At 45.4% G+C, this 16017-nt stretch overlaps 1 protein-coding gene across 1 annotated transcript in view; it reads right to left on the bottom strand.

The window, feature by feature from the left end:
• The window catches only part of LOC115099795 (uncharacterized protein KIAA1614-like), a 35188-nt gene that overhangs the window by 4814 nt on the left and 14357 nt on the right, over positions 1–16017 (bottom strand). The window contains exons 4-5 of the mRNA XM_029617644.1: positions 11065–11223; positions 23–573 (exon numbers count right to left, since the gene is read on the bottom strand). Of these exons, the coding sequence (XP_029473504.1) occupies positions 23–573; positions 11065–11223 (710 nt within the window). The remainder of the gene's footprint in view (positions 1–22; positions 574–11064; positions 11224–16017) is intronic.

Below are 16017 nucleotides of genomic sequence, written 5' to 3'. Positions count from 1 at the left end.
TCTCCTCCCTCTTTACTACTACAGGGGCTCAGTTCTTCCTGATCTACACTGCAAACTCCGGATAATTCATTGCTTATCAGTTTAACACAAACATCTGAATTCAGGTTGGCAGGCGATTTAACAATGTAAGATCCACAAGAACTGCACGTCCCCTCTTCCCTGATCACTGGAGACAGAGTCTTTGTAGAACTTCCTTTTAAAGTCTCATGATGGCCCCTCCCAGGGCTCTGTGCACAGCTTTGCTGTTTGCAAGCTTTATTAATTCCGTTTTGCTTCCGGAGCAGGTCTCCACTTATGTAATCAGAAAGGTCCGGCTTGGAGACCAGCGGCCCCTGACCAAGGGACAGAATGACGGAGTCCAAGGCACGCTTCTGGCGCTGCTGCAGCCTCTCCAGGTAGCGGACCTCGGCATCCCGAGCGGACTCATCCTCAAAACGCACACGAGAGGGGGAAGGGCCTCTGTTCAGTCGTCCACAGCTGGACTCGCTACTAGAGGAGTCACTCAGGTTCCCGCTGGGATGGCCATCTCTGTTTCTTTGTAAGGAGTTCTGCTTCACATCTTGGGTCTGGTTTCTGCAAGCATCCATAATGTGGCAACATAAGGACAGAGAGAAAGGGCAATTAAGACAGGACATGCGCTATATAATGCAACAGTCACAAAGATAAGCAATACCTGTACATGTGATGTGCGTGCATATATAATACTCTTATGTAACCATGCTTCCCATTGGTTTAGATAAGACCACAGGAGCAAAGAGAGCAATACAGTGTTCATAGGGCTTTAGGTAGGTAAGTAGAGAATTGCCTGGCTGGATCCCCCAGGTGCATCCCACGTGGTAGCATATTTTTAGCCCGATAAAATGCCGTTCTTAGTGACATGGCTAGGGTGGGAGAGCAAAATATGCACCCAGAAATGGACTTTCAAACCTGTGCATGTACGTTTGCTCTTCCCCTGTCTGAGGAAACAGCAGGGACAAAAGCACATGAGTCCTTTGTAGCCACATAACTTTAGGAACATTTTCAAAGAGAAATTACTCTAGTATTTTTTTTAGAAAATTCCCCATAAGGCACGCAGAAACAAAGTATCTGAGTCTCTCGCCACGAGGAAGTGAAAATTATCTCTAATATTAACAAGAATACACTTTTGTATCAATGCCTGAGAGGCAGGACACTCAGCATATCTCTGTACCTTCCATTTCTGGTCAATAAACCAAACTACTGCACGGTCAGCGTTTCACACAGTAGGCAATAGGTGGCAGAATGATATCAAACTTCTGTTTACTACATTCTCTCTCACACTCCCATAAGGAGCAAGGCACCTTGCTTCTCAAGGTAGAAGCCGTTCTACAAACAAAAACAGGCCGATGCAATACAGTGTGCTTGGCTGAGCGCACAACTTCCGAGCATGGATGCACGTCCAAAACCCCTCATGAAATAAGGGGAATAGCACAACCAAAACACGCTTCCAAACAAGCATGAAGCTAATAATGCTCATCACCTGTAAACTGATGCTGATGAGGAAAAAATGTGTGCCCCAGAGCAGGCGTTAATTCTTGAGGAGCCCCAAAAGTGTACAGAAAAGCAGAAAATACTGCTTTTCTGTAGTTCCTCTGACTTAATTTCGTGGCAATATTAAGTCTGAGGAACCTAAAAAGAAGAACAGAAAAAAAAAAAAGTGTCACCGACAGTCAGGTTAGGAAAACAGATGCTGGTAAAATTGAGCGTCCATTTCCCTAACCCACTGATAGCCACCTCTCCTGGGCACCTGATGCCGAGGAGGCGCTAGGGACACAAAATGTTTCCTATCGCCTCCTTTCTACCGCAGCAGCCTCTTTAAATATTAAATTAGGCGCCCGGGAGAGGTGGATTGGCATGCGTTGAGAGCGGGCGCTCATGACTGAGCACCTGTTTAACGTGCGCTGTTATTGCATCGGCCTGAAAATCACTAACCACCTAGACAGACATGGTTCAATGGTGAGAGAGAGAGAGAGAGAGCTTTGTTTAATTATGTGGCAGAGGAGAAAGCAATACCGCAATCAATGTCAGAAGCAGCTACTGTAGTGCTTCCTAAACTAGGTAGGGACCCGACTAACCTAGGATCGTACAAGGTCCATATCACTGTTAAACCAGGATATCAAAATATATGCCAAGATGATTTCTAATAGGATTAAGAACATTTTGCCTCTATTAATATCCTTTGAGCAAACAGGTTTTGTGATGAGAAGAAAACAGAGTGCTAACATTAAGACGATTATTACTGGCACTTGAATCTTGTCATAAGAATCATTTAATTGACCCCCTATTAGTCAGTTTTGATGCAGAAAAGCTTTCGATAAGGTGGTGTGGTTTATCTTTTTGCTGTTCTGGAGAGGTTTGGGTTTACGGGATCAATTCTGAGGGCTGTTAGGTTTTTATATAAAAACCCAAAGGCCTATATTTGTGACAGTGGTTCAAGCTTCACCTATCTTTAGTCTGAAGAGGGGTACAAGACAGGGTTGCCCCTTGTCACCTTTATTATTTATTGTTAGAATCAGTAATTTGTAACATTAAAGAGGACAACACTATTACCAGCTTCAAGATAGGCAAACGGAATTAAAAATTATGCTACTCACAGATGATTTGTTGATGATATTAACGGATGCACGGATCGCACTTTCAGAAGTATTGGACTGTATTTCAATCTTTGGAAGCTTCTCTGGCTTAAGTTAAATTTAATTAAGTCAGAAGCTATGGATATTACGGGAAATCTACTGGCTAATTGGCCAAACTTTCCCTTGAGTTGGGCAACTGAAACTATAAAGTATTTGGCATTAAGGTACATAGGAACCCTAAGCAGTGGTATAACTTTAATTTTAAACCTTTACATAAGGAATTTAAACAAAAGTTAAACAGTTGGGCCACTTAGTACTTGTAAAAACGGTATTAGTGCCAAAAATTTTTAAATTGCAAATGGTCCCTTTCACAATTCCGAGTAGAGATCTATGACTATTGCAACAGATATTTCCCAAATTATTTTGGAAGGGGCATAGAGCAAGGTTGAAATCTTCAACTTTGATTACTCCCAAAAGATGGTGAGATGGGTTTTGCTGATTTATATTACTATAATATTGCTTGCTCAATGATAGTTCTAAGCTAAGGGATTGGTTAGGTAGGATAGGTCAATTGCTGTCCTGGAAAGTGAATTGTTGAGGCCTCTTAACCCGACCTACATACTCCATGCTAAGATAAAGAGCTACCATCTTTTAAAGCACAATCATTTTTGGTCAGTGCAATGAAATGAGGAAGGTCTGGAGAAAAATCAGGGAGCACTTGGGTCTTAGTTGGCAGGTGTGTTGCGGAGCACGCCCTCAGGCCCGGGCTCACATCCTCCCATCTGAGGTAGGATGTGAGCCCTTGGGTCACGGCGTGGCTCAGGGAGGAGCCCCAAGACACACTGCGAGAGGTGAGCTGGTACGAGCATGGGTGGAGCAAGAGCAAGGCTGGACTGAAGACAAGGCGAGGATAATCCGGAATAGGAACTAGGCAGGCTCAGACCTCCATTGGACCTACACGCACCAATGAGATCCAGCAACGCAATGCTACTCGATAGCCCTTCCAGACCCACCGCTTGGGAACAACGAGTGCATGAGGCCAGATGGAGGCTGAGGGTAGGAACATAAAGACTTAGACGAAGACTCAGGATACTCAGGGGATTCAGACGAAGACTTGAATACTCAGGAGACTCAAAGACTTGGATACTCAGGAGACTCAGACGAAGACTTGGATACTCAGGAGACTCGGACTAGGATTCAGGTTGCTCAGAAGTTTCAGGCAAGGATTCAGAATACTGGGTGAGAACTGCATCGCAGCACGCCTACTCAGCCGCCCATGGCTGGTTGCGGACCACGCTGTACGCGAAGCAGACTCCAGGCAAAGACGTGGAACTTGAGACTGGAACATGACGAAGATTCAGTAGAGGCCTGCACCGGGACATGCCCTACACAGCCGCCTGTGGCTGGTTGCGGACCACACTGGAGCGGAGCAGGTTTTGGCAGAATCTTAGGCATGGACGGAAGCAAGCACAAGGGACTCCGAAGACCAGGACAGGATTCTCGGAAGTAAGGCATAGAAACAAATGTCTCCCAGAGGTTTGCGCTGCAGATGAGAAGGCCTTGTACCATGAAGCGCCCTACACAGCCCTCCCATGGGCTGGTCATGGACCACGACATGGCACACCAAGAGAGGTGGACAGACGAGGGACCTGGGAACTGGACGAAGAGCTGAAGATGAGACGGACGAAGTCAAGACAGGAACATTGGACATCAGGAACATGGAACATGGCACCTCAGGACTTGGGACATCTGGACATGGAACATCTGGAATATCAGGAACAGAAGACAGGCGACGAGGGAGCTCCAATGAGGGATGAGACCAGGGACATCAAGATGACAAATTCAGGAACATGAAGAACACGGAACGAAGATCCATCAAGGCACAGGAAGACCACGGAAGACCTGGATCGGCAGGAAGATCACAGACACTGTGCAAACCCGATCCAAGGCCCTAAGGAACAGCAGCAAGGTCCTTTTATACGGCTGAAGTGGAACAGATTGATAACGTCACTCCAAAGGGCCACGGGGCTTTTCCCCGCGCTGGCCCTTTAAATCTCGAAGGGAGGTGCGCGCCCGCGCCTAGAAAGAGCTGGAAGAGGCAAACACACTGGCGGCGTCCCTGCCGCATGGGAGGCCCGAGAAGTGGCTCCCTGCCGAGAAAGTGGAAGAGAAGGCAGGCACAAGCAAGGACAGCTTCCCTGCCGTTCGAGGACCCCGGCAGCGGCTCCAGCTGCGAGGAGGAACATCGGGCGGTTCAGTCCTGCCACGCAGAGCCGCGGCCTCCGGGCCGCAGAGGATGGCGTCGGCAGCAGCCTGGCTGGCCGCGTAGAGCTGGAAGAAGGTAGGTGGGGGACTGCCTGCGGCTCGCGGGCAGGACCACAACAAGTTGTTTTTGTTTGTACCAGGGTCTACCAATAGAAAATTTCAATCCCTTTGCATCCCGGGTGTGGCGAATGTATTACCTTCTATTGATCTGCAGAATGGTGCTATACATTCATTTGAATACTGCATGGAAAATTTACATTTTAATAGGATGAATTATCTAACATATTTACAAATGAAATCCATATGGGGAAGATACTACACCAGGGAGCAGGGAATATTGTTAATGGTGCCTTTCAGAGATTATTGCTCTTACTGGCAAAAAACAAGTATCCATATCTAAGATACAGAAATTTATGCATGAGACAAGCAAATATGGTATTTAAGGTACACTAGCAGAGAAGTGGGCTTGAGATCTGGAGATCATAAATGGAAGATGATATTTTGGATTGTGATCTTTTAAATAGATGCGCTTTGAAATGTGTAATTTTGTGGGAAATACATGTTAAAGTATTGCACAGAACCATATTCTGGCCCAGCAAAGCTTTTGTAGCAAAAATAGCTACAAATGGATGTTGTCTGAAATGTTTGCTATTTAGTTTCTTGGATAAAGTTTTTTTTTTTTTCCATAAAGAGCTACTCCTCTACCTTTTCTGACCTTCCTAAACTAGTTATAGCCCAGAATGGCCATATCCCAATCATGAGAATCAGTGATCCATGTCTCCGTAACAGCCACAGTGTCCAAGTCTGCCTCCACCATTAGGGCCTGCAGGTCTGGGATTTTATTGCCCAGACTATGAGCCTTTGTGGTCATAGCTTTCCAGCCACTATTCCTAGTCACCTTTTTTTGGAACTAACTGATTTTGTTACTTTCTCTTCCCACTTTCTGTATTTCTTGGGGTGATCTGCCAGTTTTACTGCACATCTCCTGCTACCTCCACTCTCTAGTTTAAATGCCTGACAATGTATGATCTGAATTTCTCACTTAGCATCCTCTTCCTGCCATAGACAAACGTAGATATAAATCCAATGCAATACCAGACTGCTCCGATCACCTAACTACCCATATGTGAATTAACTCAAACAAACTTCAACTAATTTTGTTGAGAGCTACAAATGTAGGCCATCTCTACCTTATAACCTTTTACTGCTCCAATGTATCCATAACCACTTTCTTTACACCAGGTTTTGAGCCAGGCATTGAAATTATCCATATGGCATAGCCTTTCGACTCCTTTTCCATGACCAGGTAATACTTCTGAAAAGGCAATAGTCTTTGCCATGTGTCTAATCTTCTTCCCTAGATTTTGGAAGTCATTAGTCCCCAGATGGATGATAACATTGATATCCGAGTCCCGACTTTCTTCCATAATTGCTTTGACTCTCTGGGTTGGTATTCCTACTGGCCGAGGATCCTGGAAGGCATTTAACTGTTGTGTCCCCATCAAAGCGAGTTCCCAAATTGGTTCCTCTGATGACTCAGTCTCCCAGCATAAGAAGCTTTCTTTTATGACATTTGATCCTGTTGGAGGGTTTCTGGGTGCTGGGTGACTACCTTTTCAGACATCACTTCCTATTCTATTGCTGGGGCTTCTTCATTTTCCAGTGGGGAGTGAGGGTGTCTCCCATCACAGGCCTTATTCTGCCAGAGCCTACTGTTATCCAATTGTTCCAGGGTTTCTGAATCCTGGATGGAGTCAGGGTAGATACACAGGATGCTTCAAAGATGGGGAAATTGGGTGTCTCAGAGTCACAGGTCTTGTTCTACCAGGGCCCGCTGCTTTTCGCCTCTTTTCGACTCCTCCGTGGGAGTTGGGAGAGATATTCTGGATGCTGCAAGGAAGGGGAGGATTTCTGAAACCTGGCTCATTTCTCTTTTAGGTGAATTTGTTTTCTTTTTCACGGCAGACAGTTGAAGGCAAATTAAAATCCTTAAATTGTCCAAATGAAAGGCCTTGGGACAATTCGTGCACTAAATAAAGGACATTTTGTTAATAGTGATTAACAAACAAGTTGTGAGATTGGTATTTAGGTCCTAGATTATTCACTTAACCTAAGTCCTTGGAAGAACTGTTAAGAAGGAAACACTCTAGGGATGGGAGGGAGAGGGGAGGCCTCTCTTTTCATTTCAGCTCTACCTAGATTTTAGTGTTTTCGTGGTTCAATACCCTGCGCTGTGCACCTGATTACACATCTCGCCCACAAGTCTGCTAGGTACAGCCCCGCATTTCTCTTAAAAACCAACAGGGAATTGAAATAATAACTAGCAAAGATAATACCACCTAGACAAAAAATGTAAAACTCCAGCAACTCACAAGACAAAATAAGCAGCAGTAGAGATAAAGCACTACTGAATGGAGAAGTTTGTTGGGGGAGGAGCAGTTAATCATCCCACACCAAACAAAAAGCAATAGCAGAATCAAACAAAATGATGCCGCCACACACAGCTTGGCCAGGGTTCTGCTCTGTCCATCCTCCATCACTAGGAGGAGGAGGAGGAGAATCACAAGAAGAAGCAGGTCCCGAGGGGATTCCAGGGTACCTCGAATCAAGGGAGGCCCCTGCCAGTCTTTAAGGGATCCTTCACTTTTATTTTACAGAGGTCGCCGGAAGAAAATGCACTCCTTACCAGTCGATTACTATGCAACACATTACGCCATTTTGGAACAACGCTATCTGGTGTGGAGTTATTTGTTCAAGAAATGATGATCAATGGTTTAACCGGTATATATTTCTTGCAATTTCAAATAGCCATTTAAGCATCAATCCTTTATCTTAATATCATGGAATGTGGGATCCTCACTCTCCGAGTTTGTATATCAAACTCAATTATGGTGAAGAGTCACTTTATTAGAAATCCACTCTGTTTTGTTAATTTTTTAAGATTTTAAATTTGTTAAAATGTACAAAAAAACTTTACTTGTATCCATCAGCGAGATTTCCAATCCATTCCTTCAGCGTTCCTTCAGCAAATGTCTTTTGACTGGCTATCTGCATCCATTCTCTCTGTCGCGGTTTTGATTTCAGACCCGCAAATTCAAAACATGGCGGCACTGTGACATCTTTTATCCCTCTAACGGAAGTGAGGGATCACCACCCACAGTCTTCAAACAAGTCGTCGTCTCATTAGTCAAAAATATCATCATAACTCTCCACACACTATAAATTCAACCTCACCAAGATTTTCCACCAAAAGTATCACAAAACGTCACACATTTGATCTAAACAAATTTTTCAAGCTTCCATATAAGAAGAAAATAGAAAAGTCCAATTGCTCTAAATGATCCCGGTGCACAACCAGGTCCGGGCTTTTCAGATGCGCTAATCTCCTTCTTACTTACCGCCTCCAAAATTCGGCCATTTTTGAATAGATATAGTTTCCTCTTAGGTCCACTCTGTATTACTATCTCCTTCCTGCTTCACCTCCAAATATCGGCCATTTTGAAAAAAATGTAGTCTACCCTCAGGTCCATTCTTCATTATTATTATTGTTATTTGTTCAAGACCATAAGAGGGTGTCCATAGCCTACGGGCCCTCAGCAAGACTTCCCTCCTGCTGCAGGAATCCTCATGAGCCCCAGCAACTCCCACATGTATCCAGGTTTGGAAAGAGGGTTACATAACTAAGCAGACTTCACAGCTCTTACCTGCTTTGGCAAGAGAAGATGCTTGTTAAAAATGAGATCATCATCATCTGGGATCTCTGGAATACATTCAGCTCAGAACAGCTATTTGATGCTGTATTGGAATCAAGGAGATAATCCAAGAGAGTTCTATGGATGATCAGGTAACGAGCCAACTGACTGAGTGGGACCATAGTGGAAAGTGCTTCGTGCAAATAAAAGACTCCTGTTCAACTACCCTAGAGCCTGAGGAGCTTCCAGGGCTGAGACTGGGATTGTTCATCATCTTTCTGTTACTGCTGAACAACTATAATGAAGCAATTTCTAAAGAAGATTTCCAACCACATGTACTGGATAGAATTGTAGACAGACTGTCACTGCTGTTGCAAATGTTCATCGCCAAGAGAATACCAAGCACAATTTCTGTTTCAGCATAAACTGCTTTCCTCTCCTAAAAAAAGGGAACCCAAAGCAGTTTCCAATTTAGAAACAATTTAGGCACATCAACAAAACACGATATATAATAATGAAACATAGCGGAAGCAATAAAAAACATCAAAAATAATCAGAAACAAATCCCCAAATACTGCTGCTCACGTTGTCCTAATTCAGATAAAGAGATCATCATGGAAGTTCCAATTTCATGGATATATGCAGTAAACTGGACCAATTTATTTCTAAATCTATACAAAATAAACAGAGAAAAAGAGTAGTAAATGTGCAACTCAAATCATCACGTGTATTATGATAGAAAAACCTTCATGATATGACTATTTCATGTGACAATTTGAGTCGCACAGTATTTGAGCGCCCTTTTTACTACTTTGTTTCTCTGTCTATATATGCACAGACAGGCCTGTTTTCAGGCTAACTGCTGACCCGGGTATAGTCCGGGAGTAGAAGCATGAGAGAGGAGGGCCCTCTGAAGCTGCAGCCAGTAGATGGTGGGAGGGTAGCGTTTCCCTTCGATGATGCAGCCGCACACTAGGAATCATGCAAGGAATTAAAGGAGCTCCTACTACTGCCGTAGTGGCAGTGGTGACATGGAACCCCAGCACCCCACCCACTGACAAGATGCATTGAGGCCTCCCCTGAGCCTGGCACCCCCAGGTGGTTACCCATCTTGCTCACCCATCCCGATTGCCCTGCACGCAGATACACACAAAATCTTCTATGATGGGAAATTTGTACTGTACTGGGTATTACTGCCATCATAAACCATAAATTCAAAGCTATCTTCTGGCTAGACAGTCACAGTGCATGCACAGTAAGGGGCTTCAGTGACCCCAGTGGTGCAAGGTATCAGGGGGAGAGGAAAGAGGTGAGAGAAAAAAGGGGGAAGAAAGAGAAGAATGGGTAGAAGCTTGAGGGGGAAGGGAAGGGGTTAAAGAAAGAAAGAAAATATATTTTTCAAACTTTGTTTTCCTATCCATTTTTTTAGCCCTGCCTTTAGCTTATACCACTAAAGATAATTAGTCCGTTAGCTGAAATTATGGACTTCACTATTTCTGCTCAGTTACGAGTCTGCTGGATAATCAGGTCCCATCCAGTTGTGTATCAGAAGGCTGCATCAGAGGTGAATTTCATACCAGGACGAGATTTTTGGTTCATTTCCTAAAGCATTCTGCTCACATTGTTTTAACAGAAAAAAAGGAAGACTAAAGTCCCAAAGATCTTTAGAGTGGGAGTAAAAATAAAGTGAAGAGCAGATATGAGTATGCTGTGTTGATGGAGTCGCCTGGAAAAGTAATTCTGGCTCAGAGGCTTATTCAGCATGATTTAATGCAGGCTCTGGAAGCAATCAGCTAAATCAGAATACCCCGTGGGTCAAATCTACAGTTGCTATCGATGATGAGACCAGTTTATGACCCTATTGGTGCGACAAGATGACAAAAACGCAAGTTTTATTTGTTGCTGGGAAAAATTCCCCAGCTATGCAATACTGGAAGGCCCAAATGTATAAAGTGCAATGAACATTGCCCAAGTACATGCAGAAATGCACATTTATCGTGTACACCAATGGGCAACGTTTATGGCATGCAAACGAGTCCAGGATTTTATAGCAAAAACTTAACTACATCTCCCCCAAAACAGTTTATGCCTGCATTCACAGCTAATGATCTTTCCAGAACGTGATATCACATCAGCACGTGCATGCCAAGCCTTCTCACAGAAAGGGCACTTTTATCACTTGTATGTGCTTTTGCAAGCAAACCTTAGTACACTGGCCTCAAGCTTTGCACATGGCATGTGCGTATACATGAGCTGCGTGTATGATTGGTTCATGGCTAACAGTCATGAGCATGAATGCATGATACAAATGCTTCATAGATATGCTTATGTTATATTCTATCATAACAACATGCATGATGTCTAATGTTCACATGCCTATGAGTTCATGGTAAAACAAGTAAAAAAAAACAATCATGGTAAGCTGTGTAATTAAATTATATTAGCCTTCACCACCTTTGTTTCCCCCCCTCCTGGCAATCCAAGATCTGACCCCACACCTGAAACACTGCCCTTACCGTCCCTCTGATTCCGGAGAGATGCCAGCAGCAGATGGCAAAATATGGTGGCTGGCTCGGAGAGGGCTTGTGCGGGCCTTCATACGAGCTCTCTGCAGCAGCTGCTTTGCCTGCTCATGCCTGGTACTCAGCACAAGCTCCTGCTGGGGAACAAAAGCCCTGAGGCCAGTAGGGAAGGGAGGGAGGGGAGGGGAGACAGGAGAGGGAGGGGATAAGAGAAAAGCATGTCAGAGATTAGAAGAGGTTTAACAATGACAAAGGGTAGCACTGCAGAAAGCAGCATCTGAGAGCTTCCTCTCTGTCCTGCAGGCCTGTGCTGTGCTCCACCCAATAAGAAACCAAGGGGCAGTGTCTATCTGATCTCACTACTGACCCTCAATTACACAAGGAGCCCAAAGGACTAGGCCCATCTCATATCCCTTTCCACCCTGGAAGGCACCTTGACACAGAGCCCGAAGGCTCGCACCCGTTGCAGTCTGCACCTCCCTTTCCACCACATACACTCATTCTCCAACATGCGCCCAACACCTCCAGCAGGCCAAAAGCCAAGCCCTACCGCACTTATTTTGGCCAGTAACATGGACAGCCTGTGCTGCCTCTCCTTTCACCTACATCACCAAAGAGTATTCTGTAGCAAGGACAATCTCTGCGACACTTCTCTTTACCCCTAAATCACCAGAGGATTTCCTGCCACAAGAACAGTGCCTGCTGCCTTCCCCTTACCTGAAAGCAGAAGATATCCTTTATGCAATAACATGGACACCACGTGCACCAGAGGGCGCCTCCTAACACCATGCAAGGTAGCCCTTTCCAACCTGTCCCTCTGACCCCACGGCCAGTCGGGTTTTCAGGACATACGCAATGATGCTATATAAAATAGATTGGCATGCACTAGTCACTCAGTCTACACAAATCTACCTCAGACATTCATTGTGGTTATCCTGACTGTGGGGGTCAAATGGGACAGGTTTGCAAAGTGCAGCTCTAAGGGGCAGTGCCCTTCCCTTGGTCACATCAGAACTGGAGGCCATGCTCCACCCCGAGACAGTGCCAGAAACTTCTTTCAAATGCCAGCACTGTAGGGAAGCTGTGACCACCAACCAAGGGACAGTATTATACCAACCACCAGCCACCTGTACTACAAACCTGTCCTAGAAGGCGCCTGGCATTAGATAATAAGACTTGCAAATGATTACTCAGCTTTTCAGAATTTGATCAAAACAGACGCTCTCTCTCATATACTTGTGCTGCTATGTATGATTTCATATTTTGTTTTTATTATGCACTGTGTTTCTACACCACCACGAACACTATCGGAGGTATGCAGGTAATACATTTGTTAAATACAGAGGTTGATATTCAAAAGCCAGTTAGATAACTGAAAGGTTATCCATGTAAATGGCAAATCCAGCATATTGAGAGACTTACCCAGCTAATATTTAGCTGCATAAGTTGAGGGCATTCTGGGTGAGGGTGGGAGGCATTTCAGGGAGGAGCTAGCTTAGCCACATAAGTTAGCTGGCTATCTCCGATATTTGGAGTTAGGGGGGTTAACTTATGCGGCTAACTCTGGTTGTGCTGCTGACCTGTCCTAAAGTACATATACTGCTAACTTTAAGATAGCTGGATATATTCAGTGGCAGGACCGCTATTTAACCAGATATGTTTATCCAGCTAAGTAGCCAAGCTGCTCAGTGGCTGAATATTGCCCCAAAGCTTTTAAACTCATTGACTGGTTTTTTTTTTGTGTTTTGTTACACGTGTCCTGTTATTTATGTTTTAACTTACATTGCTTTGGAGCCTGATTGGGAAAGGTGGTTTATAAATTTATAAATCAATAAATATCCTTTATCAGTGCTGAGAGGCCCAGGGGCAGCATTTACACTCCCGTTATACACTAGCGCTAGAAAGTGGCCAGATACTGCTAGGATAAATAAGCCCAAATTAATTTTCCTAGCATTCATGGCCAGCATTATTCTGTAAACTCTTATTTCTGCTATGACATTTTTCCAAAAAACCTAAAGGATTCCCTCAGATTATGTTGTGGGCGTGGACCCTTGGGCCAAGCTGGAGTTGGTGCATCCTGCAGGTCCCCACCATCGGCAGGCGTTGCTGGCTGTGGCAGAGCCCTCGTTCCCCTTAGGTTGAGCAAGTCTTAGGCAGGGGCTTCTGCTGATGAGCTGGATGTCTGGAGAGATGGTCAGGTCACAGACCAGGGCCCGAGGCAGACTGGGTTCAGGCATAGATCGAGGCAGGCAGCGTTCAGACGTGGTCGTGAGTCAGGCAGTGAGGTCAGTGGCAGGTGGAGTTCAGGCAAAGTCAAGAGTCAGGCAAGCCGAAGGAACTAGAAATCCATCTGAGGGAAGGTGGGATGGATAGGCAGACAGGGAGGCAAGGACCAGTGCAGGCGGGCAGCCAGTCACACAGAAGACACTGAAGAACTGAAGACTGACCACAAGACGAGGAACTGATGAAGAACTGAAGACTGACCACAGGACGAGGATGAAGACGAAAACCAGGAACACGCTGAGGCAACTTGCTCTACTACTGTAGTGGGACCTATTGCTGAGGCATTGGAGGGATGTCTGCAGTGACCTTATATAGGCCAGGGATTGTATTGTCATCGGAGGGCGCCTGCAAAGTTTTCCACTGCTGGCCCTTTAAGAATAGGGGCGTCGGGCGCACACACGCCCTAGGGAAAGCAGGACAGGCCTGTGTTGGTGGCATCCTGCCACGAAGATCTCCAGTGGTGTCTTGCCATATCAGGCGGACCGCTGCACTGGAATATGAGACAGTCCAGCAGCATCCTGGCATGAGGGAGAAGGCCTGGCCATTCATGGGAGGAGCCCGCGAACAGCCAAATGCAATTTAGAATAAAAGTCTTTGTACCACCTGTCAGCTCAGTCTGAAGCAGCTTTTACTGGGGTGATGGCACCATGACCCTTCGTTTCCAGCTCTCCAGAGGTTTTTCCCTTTTCTAACCCCTATTCAGTACAGCCGTCACAATGACAACCATTGACCGATGACCTCAGACCATGCTCTTCCACCTCCCAGCACCCCCAAAACTCGGCATGTGTGTGCCTCGATTCTGGCCAGTAGGTGTTACTGTTGAGTAATTCTTATGATTTCCATCCAGAGGAAATTCTGAAGCCTCCGTCAGCCTCAGCATTATTAGAGAATTCCAGTACTTGTGAATGGTCATGGAAACCAAAGTCCTCCGCGCATCCACAGAACAGGTACAGCACAGAAAGTGGCAGTTCACGCTTCCCTGCTCTCAATGGCCACTGCAGGTCAACCCTGTTCGAGAGGGAGCCATCCCTGAACATGAGACTAGTCAGAGCCGGACACAAGCGGGGGCAAATCTGGGTAGCTGCAGGGGCCTAGACAAAAAGAGGACCCGAAAATTGTATGTGCTGACTGCGGACTAAATTCTGCCTAAATGAGTGGCCAGCACAGGAGACCCAAGAAGAAGAAATAAGGGATGGAAGCCCGCCAGTTCGAAGAGCTGACTGCCCCAGAGCAAAGGGAACGAAACTCAGCCTGGGGCCTGTGAGGCAGTGCACACACGCAGGCCCGGCAGCAGCTCCATTCCCTCCTCCTGTTACCAAGGATACTCGTACAAGGGGCGGGGTCACTGCATGCAGGCTCACAGACCATAGGCTGAATTCCCTTCCTATTGTTGTACCACAGCCAGGCCATAAACCAGCCAAAAGAGATGTGTGTGGGGGAGGAGGGAAGGGGGGGAGGTCCTTGAAAGGACTATGGGAGAGAGACCCGGGAAGAAGTCATTGGCCGGTTGGGAGGGGCAAGAGGGCGAGGACCCAGGAAGGGGCCCTGGAGGAGGGAAGGAGGAAATGGCTTAGGCCGTGGAAAGGGCCATGGGGAGATTTTAAGGCTAAAAGCTTGCCTGGGGCCACTAGATATCCAGGTACAGCGTTGGGGATAGCTTGTAATACATGAGCAATTCATCTAACTTCAGTTTCAGCTACAGTTCCTACTGGTATGAGACTCCCCGGGACAAACTCTGGAGCAACACCAAAAAATATTTAATTGCAAAAAAGGCGGTGGATTCATGGAATGGTCTCAGTGGAGACAAAACCAGTAACAGAATTGAAGAAAGTCCGGAAGAAGCACAGAGGATCCCTAGTTGTGAGGAAGTGAGGGGAAAGGCCGGGAAAAATAGTGGAAACTATTCTCAAGTGGAAACTATTCTCAAGATCAAAATCGTAGAGCATATAGAAAGACATGGTTTAATGGAACACAGTCAGCATGGATTTACCCAAGGGAAGTCTTGCCTAACAAATCTGCTTCATTTTTTTGAAGGGGTTAATAAACATGTGGATAAAGGTGAACCGGTAGATGTAGTGTATTTGGATTTTCAGAAGGCATTTGACAAAGTCCCTCATGAGAGGCTTCTAAGAAAACTAAAAAGTCATGGGATAGGAGGCGATGTCCTTTCATGGATTACAAACTGGTTAAAAGACAAGAAACAGAGAGTAGCATTAAATGGTCAATTATCTCAGTGGAAAAGGGTAAACAGTGGAGTGCCTCAGGGATCTGTACTTGGACCGGTGCTTTTCAATATATTTATAAATGATCTGGAAAGGAATACGATGAGTGAGGTTATCAAATTTGCGGATGATACAAAATTATTCAGAGTAGTTAAATCACAAGCGGACTGTGATACATTACAGGAGGACCTTGCAAGACTGGAAGATTGGGCATCCAAATGGCAGATGAAATTTAATGTGGACAAGCGCAAGGTGTTGCATATAGGGAAAAATAACCCTTGCTGTAGTTACACGATGTTAGGTTCCATATTAGGAACTACCACCCCAGAAAAAAATCTAGGTATCAGTGGATAATACTTTAAAATCGTCGGCTCAGTGTGCTGCAGCAGTCAAAAAAAAGCAAACAATGTTAGGAATTATTAGAAAGGGAATGGTTAATAAA

The sequence above is a fragment of the Rhinatrema bivittatum genome, chromosome 10 (assembly GCF_901001135.1).
Source record: "Rhinatrema bivittatum chromosome 10, aRhiBiv1.1, whole genome shotgun sequence".
NCBI classification, from domain to species: Eukaryota; Metazoa; Chordata; class Amphibia; order Gymnophiona; family Rhinatrematidae; genus Rhinatrema; species Rhinatrema bivittatum.
This window is presented reverse-complemented; position numbering and strand designations above follow the sequence as displayed.